Source organism: Pseudonaja textilis, chromosome 2 (genome assembly GCF_049901715.1).
Source record: "Pseudonaja textilis isolate UNSWEBS1 chromosome 2, rPseTex1.2, whole genome shotgun sequence".
Taxonomy (NCBI): domain Eukaryota; kingdom Metazoa; phylum Chordata; class Lepidosauria; order Squamata; family Elapidae; genus Pseudonaja; species Pseudonaja textilis.
The window spans coordinates 235,603,225-235,626,587 of NC_141991.1; the positions used below are offsets into that span (position 1 = coordinate 235,603,225).

At 37.4% G+C, this 23,363-nt stretch overlaps 1 protein-coding gene across 14 annotated transcripts in view; it reads right to left on the reverse strand.

The window, feature by feature from the left end:
- Positions 1-4,454: 4,454 nt before the first annotated feature.
- GHR (growth hormone receptor) overlaps positions 4,455-23,363 on the reverse strand; it is a 146,654-nt gene continuing 127,745 nt past the window's right edge. For 7 of the 14 annotated variants that reach the window (XM_087927343.1, XM_087927332.1, XM_026716140.2 and 4 more), the window contains 7 exons: positions 19,908-20,037; positions 16,529-16,695; positions 15,376-15,554; positions 13,442-13,604; positions 12,713-12,803; positions 9,836-9,905; positions 4,455-8,439 (listed from right to left, as the gene is read on the reverse strand). In XM_087927343.1, the coding sequence (XP_087783469.1) occupies positions 7,450-8,439; positions 9,836-9,905; positions 12,713-12,803; positions 13,442-13,604; positions 15,376-15,554; positions 16,529-16,695; positions 19,908-19,993 (1,746 nt within the window). In that variant the 5' untranslated portion in view covers positions 19,994-20,037 and the 3' untranslated portion in view covers positions 4,455-7,449. The remainder of the gene's footprint in view (positions 8,440-9,835; positions 9,906-12,712; positions 12,804-13,441; positions 13,605-15,375; positions 15,555-16,528; positions 16,696-19,907; positions 20,038-23,363) is intronic. The other 7 variants (XM_087927340.1, XM_026716148.2, XM_087927336.1 and 4 more) reach the window with 1 other exon arrangement.

Consider the following 23,363-nt stretch of genomic DNA (forward strand, 5'->3'; position numbering starts at 1 on the left):
TTAGCTGGCTAATGGGTTGGTTTTGTGAGGGCATTCTTAGCACAAGAAGAGGGAACAGAGATATAGTGTGGTCTAGTAGTTAAGGCACCAAGCTAAAAACCAGGAGACTGTGAATTCTAATCCTGCCTTAGGCATGAAACCTGGCTAGATGACTTTGTGCCAGGCACTCTCAACCGAACTCAACTCACAGGGTTGTTAGTGTGGGGAAAATAGGAGGAGGAAGGAATATTAGGTATGTTTGCCACCTTGAGATTTATATAAGTGATAAAGGTGGGATAAAAGAGGAAATAAGCTTGAATTTTCTACAAATTTGAAAGATGAAAGAAGAATGAGATGTTTTGTTGTAAGAGAAAGAATTTATTCCTAAAGTATGCCATTTAATGGTTCAATCATTGATTGTTTACAGCAAAAAAAGTCCCCCCAATCCCTATAGTTTGCTTTTTTAAAAACAGACCATTAACTGTGCTCGTTACATGTTTGCAAGCCTAAAAATTAATGCTATGTTTTAATACTTGGAAATATTAAACAATACCAGAAGCAACTTCACTAGGTTCAGGTTCAGGGTTGATTAATTTAATGAATTCTAGCGAACAAATTTAATGAGTGCTAACCAGAGATTTTAATGACAAAGAGCACAGAGATTAGATATTCCAAATGGCTGTTTACTTGCTGTTTTAACTCTTGATATTGATAGAAACTGTTCCCTGATTTTTACAGAAACAACTATTTTAGCAAAAATAATGATTTTTTTTCATTTTTAGCAGAAATCTGAGGGTTGTATCAATTTATTTAGATTCAAGATTATTGTCAAAAAGGAAGACATCCATACACCTGGAATTCAAGACTAAGCTGTTTCTAAGTCACAAAACAGAAATAAATTACTAATTCAAGCACCAGACCTCTGGCTGTGCTTCTATTACATGTAAGCATTAATAATATATTGTATTACATGGATCAATATTTTCCCAAATTCTAATTAAAAATATCACAGACTAATTTTTAAATTGTACTTTTGCTATTCAGTACATGGTAATTTGCTCTGCATATTTGAGTTTTATTGCAGATCGTCTGGAATGTTGTACTATTAGCTTAATAAGTTATTATTATACAGCTTCCATGTGTACACTTCAACTTCGGTCTGTCCCATCACCGTTTTCTTTTTGAAGTACAACCATTTTCCTTTCTACCTTTTCTGATGGCAGGAAGAAGAAAATCCTGTTGGTGTTTCATAATTTATTAATGGATGAGGACCCAGTTTTAAATCAGGAATAATCTCTTGGCATATATCATAATGCCGATTTGATAAGAATCTTGAAACGAATAAATTTACTCACAACTGAAATAACGACTTGAGAAGGAAAGTTTTTTTGCCTACTGAAAGTCTGATTTGCATTAAATCTTATTCAGCTTTCTTTTTCTAGGCTGTGATCTCATGTGATCTAGTGTTTTGCCCCCTAATCACCTATTAAAACTGTTCAGGAATTGTTGGACTTCCGGTTTGGGTCTCTTCAGCGACAGACTGAAATCCGCAATTGTGCGTGGTTTCGATCTGTGCTCGCTGCTAGAGTGCCCCGATCCTTTGGATTCAGGGCTGAAGCCACCCCATAGAGGTGGTGAAGAGGGGGGAAATTGCTAGTCGAGTGGATCTTATTAAAATCTTATTAAAAGATACAGTAACCCACGGAAAGGAAAAGTAAAGGAAAGAAACAAGAAGGAACAGTCTGGGATCATTTGGTGATCAAAAAAAAAAACTTTTTGGCATTGGTTTTTTTTTTCCTTTTCTGATTTTACTTAAAGTCAATCCGGTGGTTGTTCTAAAGAGTTTAAAATGCCATCACTCCTGGAGGAATGGAAGATGAGTCTTAAAAAACAGAAAGAAGATGCAGAAAGGGGAGGAAGATCCTTTAGCTTCATATTTGAATTTTTTGAAATGGAGATCCTGAACTATGAAAAGCAAAAGGAAAAGCTTCAAGAGCAAGAAGAAGGGCGGGACAAAGAAGAAGCCATTTTCAATGATCAAATAATGCAAAGTGTGGTAATAAGGGGAAAAAGGGGGAAAGGAGTTAAAAGTTTGAGATCAAAGGGAATAGCCAAAAAGAAAAATAGTCTGAAAAAGAAGTATAACAGCAAGGAGAAGCAGAAAACTAAAGAAGGGAAAATTAGAGAGAGAAGGGTATAAAAAAAGGGATGAGAAAAAGGGGGGAAAGACAGAAAGGGAAAGAACTTATGAGGGACAAAAACAGGAAATAAAGAAAAAGGGGAAACGTACTAGGATTAAAGGTATTTGCTCAGCTAGAAAACACAAAGACAACGGTTAAATTTAGTTAAAAGTGAGGATTCTGCAAAGGTACAAAAGATAGTGTTGTGACAGTAGAATACTGTAATGAATTAGAAATGAAATAAGTAAATAATATATGAGATAAAACTGTATTGTTATGTAATGGTATGTTTATTTATAATTAATGCAATAATAAAGAGAGGGAAACATTGCAATTGTTTCTAAAGATTGATAAAATATTGAAAAGAAATGTGAAAGATTTACAAGGAAATTTATACCAGTTATTAGAATGAATTTGAATAATTATTTTGCTAATTAATAGTAAATAATTTATAAGATAAAACTGTATGACTATCCAATGGTATGCTTATTAACAGTTAAGTAATAATGAAGAAGGGAGGGAAACATTTCAATTGTTCTCAAAGACTGAGATATTGAAAAGAAACGTGAAAGATTTACAAGGTTCATACCAGTACTAGAATGATTTTGAATAACTATTTTGTTTACTAATGTTTTTATTATATATATATATGTATATATATATGTTTTTGCTATGTTTTTAGAATTTTTCTTTTTACATTTTCAAGGGGAAGTACCAAGCAGACTCTGAATGATGAGATCTACATGATATAAAATAGATATTAGAAATTTGAATGTTATAATTTTAGAATGCACAAATTCAATGTTTAATGAGATTTCATATGATAATAACAATAAGATTTAAAGGTGCTGCACTTCGATTGGCAATCATAGGGGGAATTTTGCTTCTTAAGAATGTTGGAAGAGAACATATGAAATTGTAAACAAGACAGATGAAAGTATAAGTACAATGAATAAAAAGATATAGAAATTTAGGTAAAAGAAATACAATTGGATAAGAAAATGAGATAACCATAAAAGAAAATTAAGAGAAGTAAAGGGAGAAGTAGTGAGAAGTTGGAAAAAAGAGTAATAAGATATGAAGTTGAATACATAAGATGAATATGCATATGAAATTGTGTCTGTATGGAAATGTGATAACCCGGAACAATGCTGTACTCAAATAAGATGTTTTATTTGTTTTGTTAAAACTCAATAAAACTTTATTAAAAAAAAAACTGTTCAGGAATCGTGAATCCAAAGTGTTCATTACTCAACTGCTCCGGAGAATCCCTGAACTGTGTGATATTTTCTGGAGAAATGGAATTAGCATTCACATGTGCCACAATCAGAAGTGTGGAGTCCTTGGAGCTCTCTGCATTTGGTTGTTTGCTTGCGGACATTTCATTATCTAACTGGGTAACAACATCTGTGCACTGATGACATTGCCTAGGCATGTGATAAACCATCTCTGAGCAAACAATCAAGTTCAGAGAGCATCAAGGGCTCTGTAGTTCAACTCTCAGCTACATATATTCTCTTCTATTAGTACAATGAAGCCAAAACATATCCTGTAGTATTTAGAGAAATTTTCTACCTGCTGTGTCTTACACCTGTGAAGATTTCTTGTGATTTTAAAAATTTATTCAGTAATTTATATGCTTCATTTTGAAACAGATGGAAAGATGAAATAACATCTCTGGAAGTGTTCAAGATGCTAGAATTCCCATGTGGAGTCCCTCATGAAGCAAATGAATCAAATGTTGTTCAGATTTCCCCAGACCAAATTTCATCAGTGGAGGCAGCAGGGTTCATGGGGCAATTTAACCTTCTGCAGCTTAGAGAGCAACCTTTTCATGGACAAGGATCTCATTTCTGAAAAACCCACAGATCTCATAGGATCACACCACATATGTTGATGAGGCTTTTGCATACTTTTCTTGGGTTTTAACGGTGGCATTTTACAGTTTACAAAATGATGTGAAAGAATGATTTCAGTTTTCAAAAGGCATCCTGAGGGTTACAACTACAGAAATCAGGGGCCCTGAACTAGATGAGTGGGATTATAATTCTTAGAATCCAATCTGGCATATCTATGAGTAGAATTGGACTGCCTGATTCTCAGCAACAAAAATTATATGTGGAAATTACAGCTGCCAATCATGCTTTATGTATGCCCAAGGGTTTCATTTATATTGCATAGAAACAACATGCAAAAATGGCCTCCATTGACAATACAGTAAACTAAGTCTTCTGAAATTGATTTTTCCCCCTTCATTGTAGGGGTTTGGCAATAAAGTATGCAACAACATCATGATGAATTAAAGAAAATAAATTTATTTAAACTTTTGAGGATGGAATCAGAACACCGACATAAGGCAAGTTAAACACATAAAACAGAAATACACAAATCTTCATACTATGGTATATTGTTTTACGTAACCAGCAAAGTACCAAATGACATTCTGAGATTGAGGTATTTAACTAGTTTTTGGTGATGGAAAAAAACATCCAACAAGAGAAATGTATCATTAATTTCCCTTGTCATTAAGAGCGGCTTACATAGCTTTAATTGCAATAGTGCCTAAAATTAAAGGTTCCAGCTGTTAGAAAAAATACATCTTAAATACAAAAGCCAAATACAAGCCTAAGAATGAATATCAGAAAAGTTTATTTCTGAAGTATTGATTTGTTTCTAAGCAACTTTCTTCCTTTTAAGATGCTTATACATGATGCAATCTCCAGCTAAAATGTGCATTTCTACTCAAGGCCTACTTATATTACACAGGATTAACATCGTAGCTGAAAACCAGGTGAGTGGTCATTTTTAAATTTCTGCACCATTTCATATGTTTACTAAAGCTTGCTGTGATCTGCTCACTTGGTATTCTTTTCATTCTAGCTGTTCTTTGCTGACAGGGTCTCTTACAACCTGCTAATATGTCCCACCATCCTCTTTCCCACTCCCAATTTTTCTAGTGCCAATTAGCTGAGTGGGATGAGTACCTATATGGAAAAAAGAGCCAATCTTTCAAAAATGTAAATAAATGAAGCTTACATTCTTTTTCTGTGGTGATGTCATCCCAAGCAACTTAATTTAGATGTCCTATGTGAGCCTTTTGCAAACTTCACCCTTATTTGGTTGGCCAACATAAAAAAACTACCTCATGGAAATTGGCCTGAAAGCACGTACTTTGGTTTATTTCTAAATAAACCAGAAACAATTGCACTACATTTGTCTTTAAGACTGAAGACTATGGCAAATACACGTAACATGACCTTCACCTTACTTCTTTAAAACAAATCAAAACAATACTAACAAAACTGCCACCCAGGTATAATATCAACATATTTCCACGTAGGCAGTTATAATCTACATACTATATTCATCACAGCTTATCAAATGGCCATTAACTGTAATGGCCCACGAAGGGAACAGCAATGGAAAGGAAGGATTTTTCTTCTAGATTTAAATCCTTTTAAGACCAGTTCAGAGGCAAATCCTATGCATTCCTCCCCCTTTCCCAAAGTCGTTTTTTGTGGATTCCCATTATTGTGATTCAGTGCAAAATATCTGCACCCTTTCCATAAGGGGTCAACTATAATAATCTCGGAGTACCTCTGAATTCACTGCAATGTTTCCCGTCACATTTTTGTTCCAGTCAGGGATTAGTGGCTCGGTGATATAATGCATATTTTATGTGCAGAAGGGTCCATAGATTGACCCCTGGCATCTTTAAAAAAATAGACTCAGGCAATAGGTAATGTAAAAGACCTGTGCTAAAGATCTCGGGGAAGCTAAGTTCAATAAGGCAGCTAAGGGGAGAAGCTTTCTGAATCAGAACAAGGAACCTTTATATGGCACAAAACTTCCTACCTCTAGGTCATAAATTCCCAGTTAAAATCAGTAATTCTGGGAAGTTTGTGTGACATTTGTGTGATGTTTAGGAATCATCACCTGCAGGCAGGCTAAGGCTGAGAGTAATATTAGCAGTCTGGAAAACAATAAGGAAAAAAACCAAGCAGACTGCATATAGGTCTTGGAATTTAAACCTTGTTCATGTAAACAAAATATAAAATTAAACTATGTTAGGGCGTACCTTGAGAAAGGAACAGATACCTGTAAGGCTTTAAGCACACTAATTCTTTAAAACTTTCCTACATGTGTATTAATTAGCAGATTATCCTAAATAAAAAAGTGATACTGTTTATAATACTGTTCCATTGAATTTTCATTTGATTCAAAATCTAAAATGCTGATAATTTTGAGTCTATATTAATATTAGGTTTGGTGTTTAAAATTTAAGGGATGTAAACGCTTTCTTGTAAAAAACACTATTAAATTGCCTATTTAGTCATAAAAAAATTAATCGTATTCCTAAAAAGCCCTGAAATTCCAAATTCATCTTAGGCTTTAAAATTGTAATGGCAGATTGGTTTTACCAGTAAAAAAATATTCAATGTTGTACATGTTTTTGGTTTGCTACAAAAGGTAAAATATGAATAGTGCTTTTAAGAAATGATCACCCCATCCCCACCCCAGCAGTGCTGCAACTTAACATTCTGTATAGCTTTGGTGGAGATATAAACATATTTTTCCTTATTTTTTGGTAATTGCTATACTGATTGCAGCAGACACATTCCATACATCGACCATAATAATTAAACTTCATTATGCAGTCCAAGTATAAAATATTAATGCTTGCTTACCTGAAGTATTAAAGTAGATTTATATTTATATTAACCATAATAATGCTTTATTTAACAAAACTTTTTGCTTCTTTATCTAATCTTTCATTCTCCAATTCCCAGTATAAACATTTCAAAATCTTCAAACAAGCGAGCGAACAAACAAAATTCCACACTTGCTATTAGCTTTTTGAAGAAAAAAATGATTTACAATGCATGACACAGATACCCAATGTGTTTGGGAGAAGCCCAAAGCAACACTTACAACAAAAGACAGTCATGCTATTGAATCAGCACCAGCAACATTTGGTTAGACAATATTGACAAGACACAAAAGCAATACTGTGATTGAGTCAACAGCACAGGTAGAAGTAGAAAGGACTGCATCATCACCAATCATCTGAAACTGTTGGACACCTTGGCTCTAGCTAAAGCATAGGAACACGGAATTCCTTTTGGGAATTGGCCTGCCCATTCACATCATCATTAATAAATGTTCTGCAAACTTCAGACATTTTCTGTAACACTGTACTGAATTGGAAAGCTCCAACTACATATGTATTTTGAGCTTCATAGAGCTAGGGATGATACAGTTTCCTATATACTAAAAAAAGAAAAGAAACCTATGACAAGATTTTGTTAAGTTGCTCTGTGCTCACATAGCCAGATGACATGATGAATTCTTTGTCTGGCACATGGAGAGCTGTTGCATTGAGAACTAGACCTTGTGGAGACTGTACCATATGAATGGAGGTATAGTCTGCCACAGGTATCTCAGAAGTTTCCGGATCTTTTTCTTCTGCAGCTGTTGCTACCATAGCAGGGATCACGGGATGAATAACAAGGCTATCAGTGGTCAAGTAAGCATCCTCAGAAAAGCTCTGGACTTGAACTTCTGGCTCCTCTTCTTTGGGGGGTGACACAGTGACACATTTTTTCACATCCAACTCACAGAAATAGGCATTGTCCATGGCCAAGGTTGGTTGACACTGTGCAACTGGTTCTCTCTGAGCTTCACTTTGAGTTTTCCCTGTCTTCATTTTTTGTCCTGGGGATAGCACAACACTTCCTCTTGGTGTAATGTTGCTGACTTGTGTGTAAAAGTCAATGTTCCCTAGTGAACTGTGATTGCTTAACTGGGTCTGGACAAGTGGATTGGTTATCTCGGTGGCAGGAACATGGGATTTTAGGTCCTGTTCTTTGGTTGGATTATCTGATGACAAGCAGGCGGATGGAACATCAAGACCTGGGATTGATTTCTCGTTATCTTTTTGATCAAGGCACAAGAGATCCTCTTCTTTATCACTTATCTTTTTGGACTGATCAATGTCAGAAGTTCCATCGCATGTATCACTTGCACTAAAATCAGTCTCTGGGATATCAGGTTCACAGCAGCTGGCCCGTCCAGAATCATCATCCCTCACTGCAAGGCAGCCATGAGACTTCGTGTGAACATCACCAAGGAGCCTGTCTGTATCTGATCCTTCAGTTCTATCTTCAGCATCATCTATATCCAGCTCAATAAATTCCACCCAAGAGTCATCTCCGTAAAGCTGAGGCATGTAGCTACCATGACTTGCTAAAATGGAATTAACTTCATCCAGTTTTCCTTTCTGAAAACAAATGTTTGAAAATAAAACAAAAGAGTAGCAATCATTGTTGAAATTTAATTATTCATGTGTGAATTCTATATGCATGGCAGCAGTATTTACTCTATTCAGAAAGAATTTTTAATCAGTTTCCTAATTAAAAGATCATGCAAATTATGGCTCCAGACTTGGAACATGGTCACCTAGAGGACGGAAGAAACCAGAAGTTTTACTGAGATATCCAAGAATACTAGCTTTCCTGGAAACTCCCATGAGAAGGAGACTTGGGAATCAGCATTAATAGCATTTGTTCCTGCTTTCTGTTTCATTCTCTTTTGAGTCTTTTACTATTACTAGCTTTATTATTACTCTGGCTTGGGATTATTAAAGTTGTTTGTACAGTATTGGTAGACAATACTAGGTCCATAATAAAATCTGCATGAATATAGTAGTATTGTTCCATTTTGGAATCATTTTAATTCCAGTACATGCAACATTTATTTCTGGAGAAGTCTATCATACTGGGAAAGGTGGAAGGAAAGAGAAGATGAGAACAACTAGCTACAAGGTAGATGGATACAATTACAGAAGGGATGGGTGCATCCTTGGAAGGCCTGAAAAATCAGTTTGGGGATAGACTGTCCTTTACAATTTTTTAAATGTATATAGTTACCAAAGGTTGACACCAATTTGATTGCACATAATCAATAAATCAACCAATCAATGTCAATACCTAACTATCCTGTTTCCTGAAAATATGACCTACCCTGAAAATAAGTCCTAGCTTGATTTTTACATGTGCACCCAATATAAGCCCTACCCCCCAAATAAGACCTAATTAAGATCCCACCTACTCAAGTGCACAGGTAAAAATTAAGCTAGGGTGGGGATCGGGGGGCGGAGCTGCCCTGCTATTTACCTTTGCATAGTTGTAGCCAGGCCTTGCACACCCCAACATCTTTGCCGGCCTATTTCTTCTGCAGCCGGAAAGGCTGGCAAGGCATTCCTGAAGGCCTCTGTAGCTGATAACAAAGCTCCAGATCGATCCACAGATCTATTATCGGCTGCAGAGTCCTTCAGGAAAGCCTTGCTGGTTGCAGAAAAAATAGTTCCTGAAAACCTTGGACAGCGTAAAGGAGGCTGGGGGTGACACGCACAAGTGAGATTAGTCAGTGGATGACATCCCCCACAAATAAGATCTGGTGCCTTTTTGGTGCCAAAAAATATATGACAGGGTCTTATTTTCAGGGAAACACAGTTGAAAGAATGTGTAAGCATTTATTACATAAACTTGGGCAACAAATTGGGCATCACTTTTCCTTAGACAGTAGAGCATGTTAGACTATTTAATCCATCCCTGCTATGCAGAAAAACCTTCAAGTATATTGATTTTGTACAACAGCAATCTATTTCACACTACCTTTAGGAGGTCTGGATCAATTCCTTTAATTTTGGGCACTGGAACAGGAGGAAATATCAGTATTTTTAGCCTGAAAAAGAAAGAGTAACATTTAAGTTTTAAGACTTCTAAACTGCATCAAGAAAATACAATAAAATTGCTTATTTTAGCAGGTGGCTATATCTTGGCAAATCCCAAATTATGGTGGGATATTTTTACTTTTTGAACCTCAAATTTGTACCATTGTGCTATTTCAGGTTGTCAATGAGACATCCTATTCAACCTCCATTAAAAAGCCTTTGGTTTACAGAAAATGAAGTAGTCTGAAAAATATTTAGTTTAGATCTATTGCTAATATGTGGCACTCATAACATAGAATGGGTCTATTCTCACTGTCCTCCGGGAAAGCCCTGTGATACTACCTTCCACATTTTCCACACAAGCTACACAAATGACACTACCTGTAGCTTGAGAGTCTTGCTAAATTGGCTTTGGTTCAGTTGGAGAATATATTTAACATCTTCAGAGCAAAGATTCTTAAAAGCAAAGGGAAGGAATATACATATATGTATGTGTGTTTCAGTAGTGGGATTCAAATTTTGTACTATCAGTTCTGTGGGCGTGGCTTGGTGGGTGTGGCAGGGGAAGGATACTGTAAAATCTCTAGTCAGAGGTGGTATTTGCCGGTTTTCTGAACTACTCAAAATTTCCATTACTGGTTCCCCAGAATACTGTGCGTATTCTTAACTGTTCAATTTTTTTCTTTTCACTTTTTCTTTTTTATATTTTTCTTAGGTTGTATTAATTGTTTGTCTTTATATTCATAAATATTAACAAAAATTGGAAATATATGGAAGCTTTAGTTGGTTCAAAATATGGCTGCTTACATGGTTTGGTGCAGGCCTAGAGGTGCACTTATGTCATTCTCATGTGGCTATTGATTTTTTCAAAACCCTATATGAGGCAGGAAATGCTATGGTTCCCCTCTCCTAAAAAGGTCCATCTAGCGAGACCAAGGAGAGGGACTTTATCCATGGTGGGTCTCTCCCTATGGAATATCAGCCCAGCTAAGATAAGATTGATCTCACTTTGGTATTCATTTGCAATGCCCTGAAAACCTGGTTTTGCCAATGGACCTGGGAACTCAAGTGGGATGGAGTCCATCAAATGGCTGATTTTATTGTTGTTGCTAGGGAGTGGGTGGGATGGTATGGCTTTTTATTTTTATATTGGGTTTTTATCCTTATAAGTCACCTGGAATAGTTGGGTGGTCATATAAACATTCATTCATTCATAAATAAGTAGTAAATAATTTTTGGACCTCAGGGACCACCAAACTCATAATTTGTGTTCCCGCAGGCCATGTGTGCGACGCAGCCTTGTGTTCCTGTGCAGACTGGATTAATTGCTTTGCGGGTGACATTTCTCTGCGGACCACCAAAAATTTTCTCCTAGATCAGTGGTTGCCACCGGTGGTCCCCAGCCCACTGGTTGGCAACCACCGATCTAAACCATACCAAATCATTGTTATCCGAAAAACCTTTTCACAGATGTTTATCTGTTGGCGAATTGCATCTTTTAATAGCTCCTTTATCATATACTACAGTTTATGAATAACAAATTCTGCTTTAATAGATTTTCAATTTAAGCTTGGAATTCCAGATTTTCTTGGATAGATTCATCCAGTTGTATTCTACTTCTCATGATTTAGAATTTCAGTTCTGGGTAATAAAGAAATTTTTGTTTCTTACATAGGGTTGTTCAGCAATATTATTTTTTCCAATTTGTTCAACAATTTAGCTAATTGGTCTTCTGCAACTCTGCACTTGTCCTTTGACTCCTAAGCATAGTTTCTGAGAAAAGTGAAGCTATTTTAACTTTTCTTTTTGGCTTCTTTACAAAGCAGCATTCTCTAAGCAATTAAAGAGCAATATGCTACCTTGTGGCAATTTTTAAATACCCTTTCTTTCTCATAGGAATGAATCCAGTGCAATTGTTATTTTAATTAAAAAGTCACTTGCTATTTCCCTTCAGTGGGAGGGAATCTTTTATCCTGCCTGTAAGCACAATCTAATTCATAATCCTTTCCAACATTGCTGCCAGTAGCTGGGTGGTTACCCTAATTGCTGTACTCAGTATGCAAATCTGAGTGAAGCTTAGTCAACTCAGGACATACTGTCTACAAGGGAAACTCTAGCACAGCAGCTTGGCAACCTTTCAGAGGCCCACCATGTAACAACCACAGATGTCTTTTTGAATTTGTTCTGGCTCACTCCAAGATACACTGCAAAGGAGACATAAATTGGAGATTATCTAGGGTAATGACCTCAGTCATACTGAAAAATGGGCTGTTAGAGATTAAATAGTTCCTCATCATCAAAGAAATGAGAGTAAAAGCAATTTGAACTGAGAAACTTAAGTTTCTTCTCATTTCTGCCATTTCCTGAGAGGAAAATAATGTTTTTAATCAGCTTCTCCCAAACCAGGTAGAAATGAGTGTGTTGTAATACAAGTATATAAGTAAATTTCAAATACATATCATAGTGATACATTAAAATGTTTACAGACTTCTTAGTAAAAGTCCAAAAATTAGGAAATACACCATATATACACACTTCAAGATGTTTTAAAGTCATTTTTGACTGCTAGGAACTATCCCTGCAGTTTTCAATAGTTTCCCATTCCAATATCTCCAATAGATTATTTTGCTCCCTGCATGACCACAATCTACCATCAGTCATAAAAGTAATTGTCTGGAAAGAGTGTCTGAACATCCTTTTGTCCTGATGAAAAAACACATGTACCTGGGAGAACCAAAATAAATTGTCCCTGTCAAAAATTTCTTAGAGAAAAGCCACAGAATGGATGAGTAGAGGCGAAAATCTATCAAAAGCTTACTTTTGTTGTTTAGAAAAGAAGACTAGAGACAGCATCACCATTAGGCCAAGTATTCCAAAGGCCATCACCAAAGGCCAAGGAATTTGGAATTCTGAAACAAAAAAACAAACAATTAAAATGTGACATTTGTATCACTTCCCAGTTTTGTTTGTGTTTCTTTGATTAACATCTTGCTGTTTCATGCTTGTTTAGAAAGTATCTGCATGTGATGAGTACATCTCCCACACATGGTATCACCCTAGTAACTCAGGTAGGTCTTCCTTATTTAGTTCTCTAAACTTGGTCCAGATAATTTGGATTTCAATGCCTATAATTTTCCAATGACTATCCTATCTGGATATTGAAGTCTAACACCACTGGAACACAAGCATGAAGTTTGCACACATGCCCTCAAGCATCCCATGCACAGGATGAGCCAAATACAGAATAAGAGAGTTGGAAGGGACCTTGGAGGTCTTCTAGTCCAACCCCCTGCTTAGGCAGGAAACTCTCAGGCAAATGGTTGTCCAATCTCTTCTCAAAAGCGTCCAGTGGTGGAGCAACTTCTGGAGGCAAGTTGTTCCACTGATTAATTGTTTTAACTGTAAGGAAATTTCTCCTTAGTTCTATGCTGCTTCTCTCCTTGATTAGTTTCCATCCATTTGGGCATACAACAGTTTGTAGTGAGTTCTGATGTAAGATGTTACGAGAATATTTCAAAGGCAACATCATAGAAGAAGTTTTTCTCACCTTCCTCACATGGCACCAGTCCTTTTGAATCAAATGATACATATAGCACATCACTGAATTCGCCATAAACTTCAGGTGTTCCTTTTGCTCGAACCCGTATCTCATAATCTTGGCAAGTTTTTAAAGAATATACTGGAACTTCGGTGGCACGTTTTGGATCCAGCTGTAATAATATATTGAATCTCCTCAATTAATTGTTGACACTGATAAAAAAAGTACTCTTTATAAACATAAAATGTATGCAAGGAGGCAGAATTAGGATTAGGATCTGAGTGTTTTGAAATTCTAGAATAATCTTTGTTAAATTTAATCTGGTGCTTTCCAGATGTGATAGACTTCAATACCCAGAATCCTCAGTCATACGTAAAAAAAAATAACCTGGGAAACGCTTCTTCTACAATAATATTTATCAAGTATTAAGGTGAATACTACCTGAATATGTATTAAGCATTAGTGCTTAATATTAGTGCTAATGCTTAATATTAGAACTAACGTATCAGCAAGTGGTTCTAATACTTTCCAACTTTTTAATCAATTAATTGAATGAGAGTTGAGTGGACACTTAAAATTTTTGCAGGTGATAAAAAACTGGAAAGTTTGATTTTACATGAAAAAAAAAGAGATTGGCTTGAATGATTGATTGAAATGGAGGGAATTTTATAGGGATAAATATACAATTCTGCATCTAGGGAAAAAATGTAAGGCACAAATATGGGAGGGGACAGACATGGCCTGTAGAAGTAAATGGAAAAGAGTTTTGGGATGCCCTTGTTGACATGAGTCAGAGGTTGAGAAGTTAATTGCTAAAAAGGCAAATGCAATCTTGAGTTGCATTAACAGAAGCACAGAAATTATTTCATGGAAAATAATTGTGACACTTGACTCTACTCTGATAAGACCCCACTTGGAATACTATGTCTATTTTTGGACATTCAAAAAGGGCAGTGACAAATTGGAGTTAATTTGGAAGAGGGCTACTGAAAATGTGAAAGTCATGGAAACAACCCACTTGAAGAATGATTCTGGGTATGTCTAGACTACAGAAGAGGCTGAGGGGAGATATGATAGCTGTCTTCAAATATCTGAAGTATTGTTATGTGGAAAAGGAAGTTGACTTATTCTTTGTCACCCCAAAGAGCAAGACACAAACCAGTAAGTTTAAAACTAGAGGAGGCAGATTCAAGTTAAACATCAGGATGATTGTGGAACAGGCTACCATATGAAGTGGTGACATCTCCTTCGCTATAGGTCTTCAAAGAAACTATGGCATCAACTGTCCAAAGATGTTTTACTGAATCTTCTGAACAATTAAGATGGTTCCTAAGATCTCTCCCACTTCTTTGGTTCTGTATAAGTTGCAGATACCCACAGTAATTCTTAAATGTGAGGCCATATTTTTTTTTCTTTTACAGTAGGCTGTGAAATTGATTGTGCAAGTTTATTTTTTGGACTACATGACTGAAGTGTACATTGTTGATGTAATACAACACTTATTTTTAAGTTCAAGCTGTTCTATTGGTCTTATCCATATGAAAGAGGGATGTAGAGAAGCAGAGGAGAAAATGTCGGAGGTCTATTCTATAGTGGGATCTCCATCTCTTAAATATTAACTACTGAATACATGAGGCAAGGGAGGAGAACACAGTATGAGAAATAGAAAGAGATGGCTGGAATTGTGGAAGCACTAAAGTTTGTTGCTAGTTCCACTTGCACTATACATTACATAGGAAAACTGAGTGTGTTTATAGAGTCTATGAATATATAACTCATTGATTTGCAAATGTGCAGATGTATTGTTTTCAAAGTATTTCCCAAAATGTAAATTACAAGGTTTTAAGCTTTTGCAGGTCCTTGATGTTTGTCTCTCATTCCCAATACCTCTGGATGGCCTCTGCTTGGGTAAGGTCTCCAAGTTTTGCTCTTGCAATACATACCTCATGCCATTTTGTTGCATTGACGTCTTTATACTGAAGCTGATAGAAAGGTATGATCCATCCATTTTGAACATCTGCAGAGGGTGGAGGCTTCCACGTAACCTGAACATCAGTATAGACACCACTCGGGCTGGTGTTTAGCACTGTCCAGTTCAGCCCAACTGGAGGATCTGGAATTACTGTGATTTAAACACATTTTTTCACAGAGTTAATCAAAATATAATAGAAAAAGTCATTTAACAATATACTCTGTCCCTCCCTCCCTCATCACATATTATAAATAATACAAACAGTATTATTTTGAAAAGACCAATTGTATACTTTAAAATACTTAAAATACTTGATGCACAAATTGGACTGGTATTGTGAAATTGTACTGAAGAGGGATAGTAAAGTTCCTATGGATAAAAAGCAGCTTGGGATTTTGGCCAGCAATGATGTTGTAGGGCAGGATGAGGAATAGCATCTGAGAAGTTATTATAGTCCATTAATCTTTCCTTAATGTTCCCCAGGATATGACTGTCACTTTTTGGCAGCAGAGTTATTGAAAACTGGCCCCAATGCATTGTTTTCCAATTTAAGACAGGACATACATGAACACTGTACCCTAAAATAATTTTCAAACAGTTGAATAAGGTTCTATCTTTGTACTGGGACAGCCGCCCCTCTTCATTACTGCTACCTCTACATTATGCGAACCATTGTCCCCATCTGCTTCAAAGTCTCACATTTAGCTATTTTAATTTTGAATAGGATTTTGAACTGAGCCACTGTAACGCTGAGCAGCGATTTTAGATCTTGTTCTCAGCCCAACTCACCCCGCAGAGTTGTTGTTATGGGAAGACCTACCTAGAACTTACTAGACTCAAACTGAACCTGAACTAAACCTGTTAGACAAGAGTAGTAAAGTCATGCTTCTCTAAGTTGTAAAGAACAAAGGTAGGCAGGAACTGGGAAGCATAAGTGATACCTTCATCCAGAACTAAATTCAGGAAGAGATACAGATTGGAGCACAATTTCCATTGCAGGAAGCTTAGAGAAAAGCACAAATTGTAATAACAGCTGATGAATTTGTTTTATGAAAATCCTTGTGTGTGAAACTTTTACTCTAGTCTAAGAAGCAAAGCAAAGGGAATTCATATCAAAAAAGTACCTATATCCTCCACCCGGAATTCTTTTTCATCGTATAATTGATCTGCAATGTAAAGCCGAACAGAGTAAGGGACCCAAATGGAGGTGAAGGATGCATTGAAGTAACAGCTGTTTTCACCAGAAGTTGTATAATCAGGACAGTCTTTCCATTCTTCCACCTCACTCGACCTAGAAATGATAAACCAAATAATTAAGATGGAATCAAAGGACTGGAAAGAGGCAGGTAGAACCTTTCCAATTACCAAGTTACAAATTTATTGACAGACTACTGGTATGTCATCTGTTATCTTCATTGCTGATCCCTGACCAGATTTTACTGCATCTATACTAGATCACTGCCAGAGGGAGTGGTCTTGAATTTGCTTGTGCAGGTTGTGATAGGCAAAGTGATTGGTTAATCTACCAGCTTTGCTGCCCTCCCTCTTCAACCCATCATTAATGACATTAATGCAAGAACTGAATAGGGTGTCCTGTCACCAGGCCTCTGTCAAGTATCACTATGTCGTTTTGTTTGCCCTTCCTCTTAGATCCCATTCTGTCAAATTAAGTCCCATTAAACCAGTGGTGTCAAACTTGATTTCACTGAGGCCGCATCAGGGTTGTGTTTGACCTCAGGGAGTCTAGGTGGGCATGGCCAACTTGAGGTCACTCATATTGGGGGTGCCTGTGGTGGTCTGAGCACTCCACCAGTGAAAACGGGCTCCCAAGCTCTGTTTTCGGCTGTGACACCCTCCTGTAACTCTCTGCCAGTGAAAACGGAGCTTGGGAGAGCCACTTTGTTTTCGCTGGCAGAGGCACCACAGGCCAGTCCTTTGCTGTTTCCAGGGCAGCCCCACGGGCCAGATCTAAGCACTCCATGGGCCTGATGTGGTCTGTGGGCCTTGAGTTTGACACCACTTTATTAGACCATTCCCTATTTCAGCCTGATCAAGCTATCATTATCATTACTGCTCTTGGGCAAATCCAATGAGTTTCCAATGTTGCACTGATACCACGGCAGAATGATGGCAGAAGAGGCTAACCAGGGGGAAGAAGGAATGGGATATACCCTTACCAACCTGGAAAAAATGTTGCAGCTTTATTTCTCCTGGTGCTCAGCAGACTTTAATAGAAGTATACATGATTTTACATATCTTAAAACAGTCCTTGAACAGGGTTGGAATAAGGGGGAAAACAAACAAGCAAGGAAGTGTTACTTCAACATCATGACATTATTAGGGACACTGACCACCTCAGCAGATATTATTAACTGTTTGTTTAAAAAGAGGAAGGGGAAACCGATGGCCAGCTCAGAGGATCACAAGTATGGCTGAGGAGAAAACTTCCAATTTTCAATTGTTGTCTTTTTGTGGGTTTCCAATTTCTTTTGACTGTAACCTTGTTGCTTGTATGCTAACGATTTTATTGACTGTTTCCTAGTATGATTTGATTGCTTGTTGTACCCTATGACTATTATTAAGTGTTGTATCTTATGATTCTTGACTGTTGACAAATGTACCTTTTCTTTTATGTACACTGAGAGCATATGCACCAAGACAAATTCCTTGTATGTCCAATCACAATTGGCCAAGAAATAATTCTGTTCTGTTCTGTCCTGTCCTGTCCTGTCCGATTCTATTCTATTCTATTCTATTCTGTTCTCTCAAAATTTCTTCTGAAAATGTATGTTATATTAGAAAAGAAAAGTCAGGGTTGAACCAGCATATATGAACATGTTCTTCATCCTGAGAAAATGTCTCATCAACCTCTTTCCTTACTTATTTTTAAATGTGGCAGCATTTTGAATAAAAAAAAGAATATTCTTGTTTTTTAAGGCTTCACAATAGGAAAGGATACTATATGCAAAATGTGTGATAATGACATGGCCAAGCCTATTAGATGTTGTTCAAGTTGTGTGTAAACATGAAGTGTACTCAAATCATGTTCCAAAGCAACCTGCACATTCAACTGTCATGCTCTAAGAACATGCTGTTGCCTCCATCCTTTAGAATATCTTACTCAAAGAAGTGAGGTGGGCCTCCACTCTTCTGCCTTCTGGAGTAGAGTTAAGTCCTGGCTCTGCCAATTGACATGGCAGGGTCAGAGTTTGATGCAACCTTGTGGGTGGCTGATGGCTTGAAGGCACTTCCTCCATCTTGTTTAACCTCTTAGCTGTGTCAATTTCTTAAGTTAGATTTTTTTTACTTTTAATTTGTAATTTTTAATCTTGATTTTTAACTTAAAATTTTAACTGTGCTTTTAGTAATGTTTAACATTGTTTTATAACGTTGTTTGCAAACCACCAAGAATCACTTAGGTGAGATAGGCAATATAGAAATCAATAAACAAACAAAATGGCAGGCATGGAGTTTGTGTATTCAAGCCATTGTCTCTGTTTTATTTCACCATGCTGTATACTCTGGGTTCCTATGATAAAATTGTCAAAATTTGTTGGCTATATAAAAGGGAAAACAGTGCTTGAATGCCAGAAAAGCTAAAGACAACTGCCTCAGGCATGAGTTGGCTTCAAGACTGGATGAAGGCAATAAAAATGTGGTAACTTTGCATGTGAACCCAACTAAATATCTCAGTAGAAAAACCCTGGAAGATATGAGTACTACAATATACATGGATCAGCCCATTTATGGAGAAGCCAACCCTCATTTTTTAATCAAAATTCCATGAAAAATGAGCCGTTGTATATAAAGTGACACTTGAATATTTTGTATGTGTTTCAATCTATTCTGAAGGATTTTGTTTTCATATTTTGTATGAATAAATTTTGTTTTCCATAACAGATTTAATTCTGACAATTGGATTATCTGTAGATGGATAAGGAATTCGGTGGAACTGAATGATTTAATGGTCACTAGATGGTTCTAAAAGAGCATTACAGAAATTCATTAAAATTACAAATTAGACGCAACACCTCAGTAGAGAAGCAATGTGTCATTGGGATTCCCGAAGCGAGGGATTATAAGCACCACTATTTTAAACTTTATTTAAGAATTTCCTGGAGGCATCTGGTTGCCCAAAGTTGGAGGCGGAAAATATATGTCTGATTTTCTTCATTAGGATCTTATGTTCTTACGAAGTTATTTTACATGTTGCCCACCATAACATGACTAAAAACATATTTCCATGTGTCTGAACAAGCAAGATCGGTCTGGAAGAAACCTACACTCTTCTGTTATCTAACCATGACATTAAACTTGGTTGTCATTTAATGTGTCAAATTGATCTTCTGATCCTCCAGGCAATGCAGTAATGCATAGCTTAATAAGTATTAAAAGAAAGATGTTCTCATAATTGAACGTGGGTCTTTATTTCTGCAGTTCCAACAAAACATGGAAATCATTTCAGATAACATTTTTCCAAGGGCATGATTCATTTCTCAGTACCTTATGGAATACAGCAGTTGAATTTTTCCTGATTCCAATTCACGAGGAAAATCATCTGTATACCAATAACATGAAAATGTCTCCATTTCAGGTGATCGACACTGAATTATATGTGGTTCCCCTGAAGCTGCTGTAGGGAAAGGAAAGGGAAAAAAGGGGTGGGGGCGAATAAAAGAAAGGAACATATGTTCAGAGACAAATAAAATTCAGAAAGTTGAGACTGAAACATTACAGCCTCAAAGTTATCTATACATGTAGTCCTCAACTTACAACAGTTCATTTAGTGACTGTTAGAATGGTCACTGAAAAATGTGACTTATGACCGTTTTTCAGTTATGACCTTTGCAACATCCCGATGATCATGTGATCAAAATTCAGATGCTTGACAACTGGTTCATACTTATGACTGTTGCAGCATCCCAGGGTCATGTGATAATCTTTTGCAAACTTCTGACAAGCAAAGTCAATGGGGAAGCCAGATTCACTTAACAACCGAGTTGCTAACTTATCAACTGTAGTGATTCACTTAAAAATTGGGACAAACAAGTGGTAACATGGGGCAAAGCTCACTTAACAAATATCTCACTTAACAACAGAAATTTTGGGCTCAAATTGGTCATAATCTCAACCAATAAATCAAATCTTGACCAACAAATGCTCTGTCCTACACATTGGTAAAAAAAAATCAGTACACCAAATACAAGCTAGGCGGATATGACCTCGTTGATGATCCTCACTCTGTCAAGGACCTTGGAGTTCTCATATCAAATGACCTAAGTGCCAAAGCTCACTGTAACAGCATTGCCAAAAAGGCATTAAGAGTTGTAAACCTCCGGAAATATTGAATTGTTAACTAGAGCATACAAAGCTTTTGCCAGACCAATACTCGAATACAGCTCTGGAATCTGCACTGTATATCGGACATTAATACAACTGAGTGAGTCCAGAAGTATTTCACTAGAAGAGTACTACACTCCTCTGCTCGCAACAGAATACCCTATATCACCAGGCTTGAGATTTTGGGCTTGGACCACCTTGAACTAGGCGGCCTACGGTTAGACTTAAGCGTAGCACACAAAATTATCTGCTACAATGTCCTACCAATCAATGACTACTTCAGCTTCAACCGCAACAATACAAGAGCACACAAAGATTCAAACTCAGTGTAAACCGCTTCAAACTCAATTGCAGAAAGTACGACTTCAGCAACAGGTCAATGCCTAGAATGCACTACCTGACTCTGTTGTTACATCCTCTAACCCCCACTCCTTTAACCTCAAACTATCCACTATTGACCTCACCCCATTCCTAAGAGGTCTGTAAGGGGCCTGCATGTGCACCATGCCGTCCCTGTCCTATTGTCCCCATTTATTCGTACCTATTTTCTGTATTCTTACTCATGTTTATACTTATACCTATTATCTTGTACGTGATTGACAAATAAATAAATAAAATAAATCGAGGCCTACCTGTATTGAAACTGAAATTTTGCTAATCAAAATTGATGTGTATTTGTGTAGTATTAGATTCATTGTGTACTGTATAAGTTGCTATTATTGAGGGGGGGGGAGAATAGGAAGAGGGACAATTATGTACTCTGCCTTGAGTTATAAAAATGGGATAAAAATTAGTAAATGAATTAAGTATTAATTGTACATTTTAGTAAATGAATTAAGTATTAATTGTACATTTTCCAAGTATTTGAAACTTTTATTTTTCATAGCAACTTGCCTTAGTTTTGAGGGATGAATGTTGTTTGACTTTTGGATAGTTTTTCCACTAAATACCTTGCTAGATATATTTTTGCTGGCAATTTGTCCTTGATTATACTAAAACAACAGCCTCTTTATGGATCTTGAGCAGAGGGTTGGACTAGAAGATCTCCAAGGTCCCTTCCTACTCTATTATTTTGTTATGCTGTTACATCAATTTCTTAGGAAAACAAGTGATCTCTTCCCCCTGACTCACTTAACTTCCAACATATATTTTTCCCCATAGCTAATCTCCATTGTCCTTTTCCTAGCTTGTTGCTTGTAGCCAGAGGAGAAATTATCCTTATTTTATATTCTGGGCAGGCTTTCCTTAAATACCTTCTTAATATCATCCGAAAAACTGGCCATCAATCACACAATGCTGTGCAAACCAATCTGGGATAGGGAGCAAGTAAAATAAGAGAAAAGGCTCTTTATCTGCCTCTGAGCTAAATTCCCGTTAGCTGTTTTGATTGATCCAGGTCTCTGTCACACACACCAAAGGTGGTATTCAGCGGAAATTTTAAGTAGTTCGGAGAACCAGAAAATACCACCTCTGACTGGCCCCTCCCCCATCTATTCTCTGCCTCCCAAGTCCCAGCTGATTGGCTGGATCTTCTTTTGTTGCCCTGCACAGGAGAACGGAGCTGGAAAGCAAGTTAGTGGAGTGGGGAGGGAGTGGGATTTTGTAATAACTTTCCCCAAGAGTGAAGGAGAGAATGGAGATTTTACAGTATCGTTCCCCTGCCACACCCATCAAGCCATGCCAACCAAGCCACGCCATGCCCACCAAGCCATGCCCACAGAACCGGTACTAAAAAAAATTGAATCCCACCACTGACACACACTTCTTATTTCTTCTGCCACCTCCCACTACCATCATGATCAATTGCTCCACTAGGCTGGTCTAAATCTCTGAGCTGGAGATTGATTTAGAAACTTGGCAAGATAGAGGGAACAATCTTGATTTGAAAGAGCCAGATTTTTCTATTTCCCAAACCAGAATGACTCTGTACAAGGCAACTGAGGGGAAAAAGTGTGTCTACCAAAGGGAGAAGTGCCAAATCAACACCAGGCCTACCCTATCACCTCATCAACACGGAGGTCAGTGAATTCTACTAGAGTTTGTCAAAGAAATGAAAAGGGGCGTTGATCCTATCTGAACGTTTCTTCTCGGGGAGCCGAAGGGAGAATCCAGGATGGGTAGTCTCTAGTCTCCTAGCTCTGCAGACCGAGTTGAAAAACTGAGGACACCCCCCCCTGGTAATGGTCCCCAGTTCTGAATGACGTTGAAGCGAATTCAGCTGCTCCTTGTCTTCAAACAGATAGTTCATTGATACTGCAAAAAAAGGGACATTTCCTCCCCTATTCCGACCAGACAGTATACAGGGTGGGACTGGATTCTTCCTTTGGCTCCCCAAGAAGAAGCATTCAGGTAGGACCAAAGCCCCTTCTCCACTGAGCCGAAGGGAGAATCCAGGATGGGACACACCAAAGCTGGCTGATGGCTGTCCTACGGGTGGGATCTGGATTGGTCGGAGGTCTCCACCTCTACGTGCACACCCTGCAGGATTCGTCTTCCAAAGGACGCCTCCACAGAGGCAAAGGAGTCAATTTTGTAATGTCTTATGAATGGGGTCACCGATGACCAGGTTGCAGCTCTACAAATGTCCAGAATCGATGCCTGTGTTGCCCAGGCTGCGGT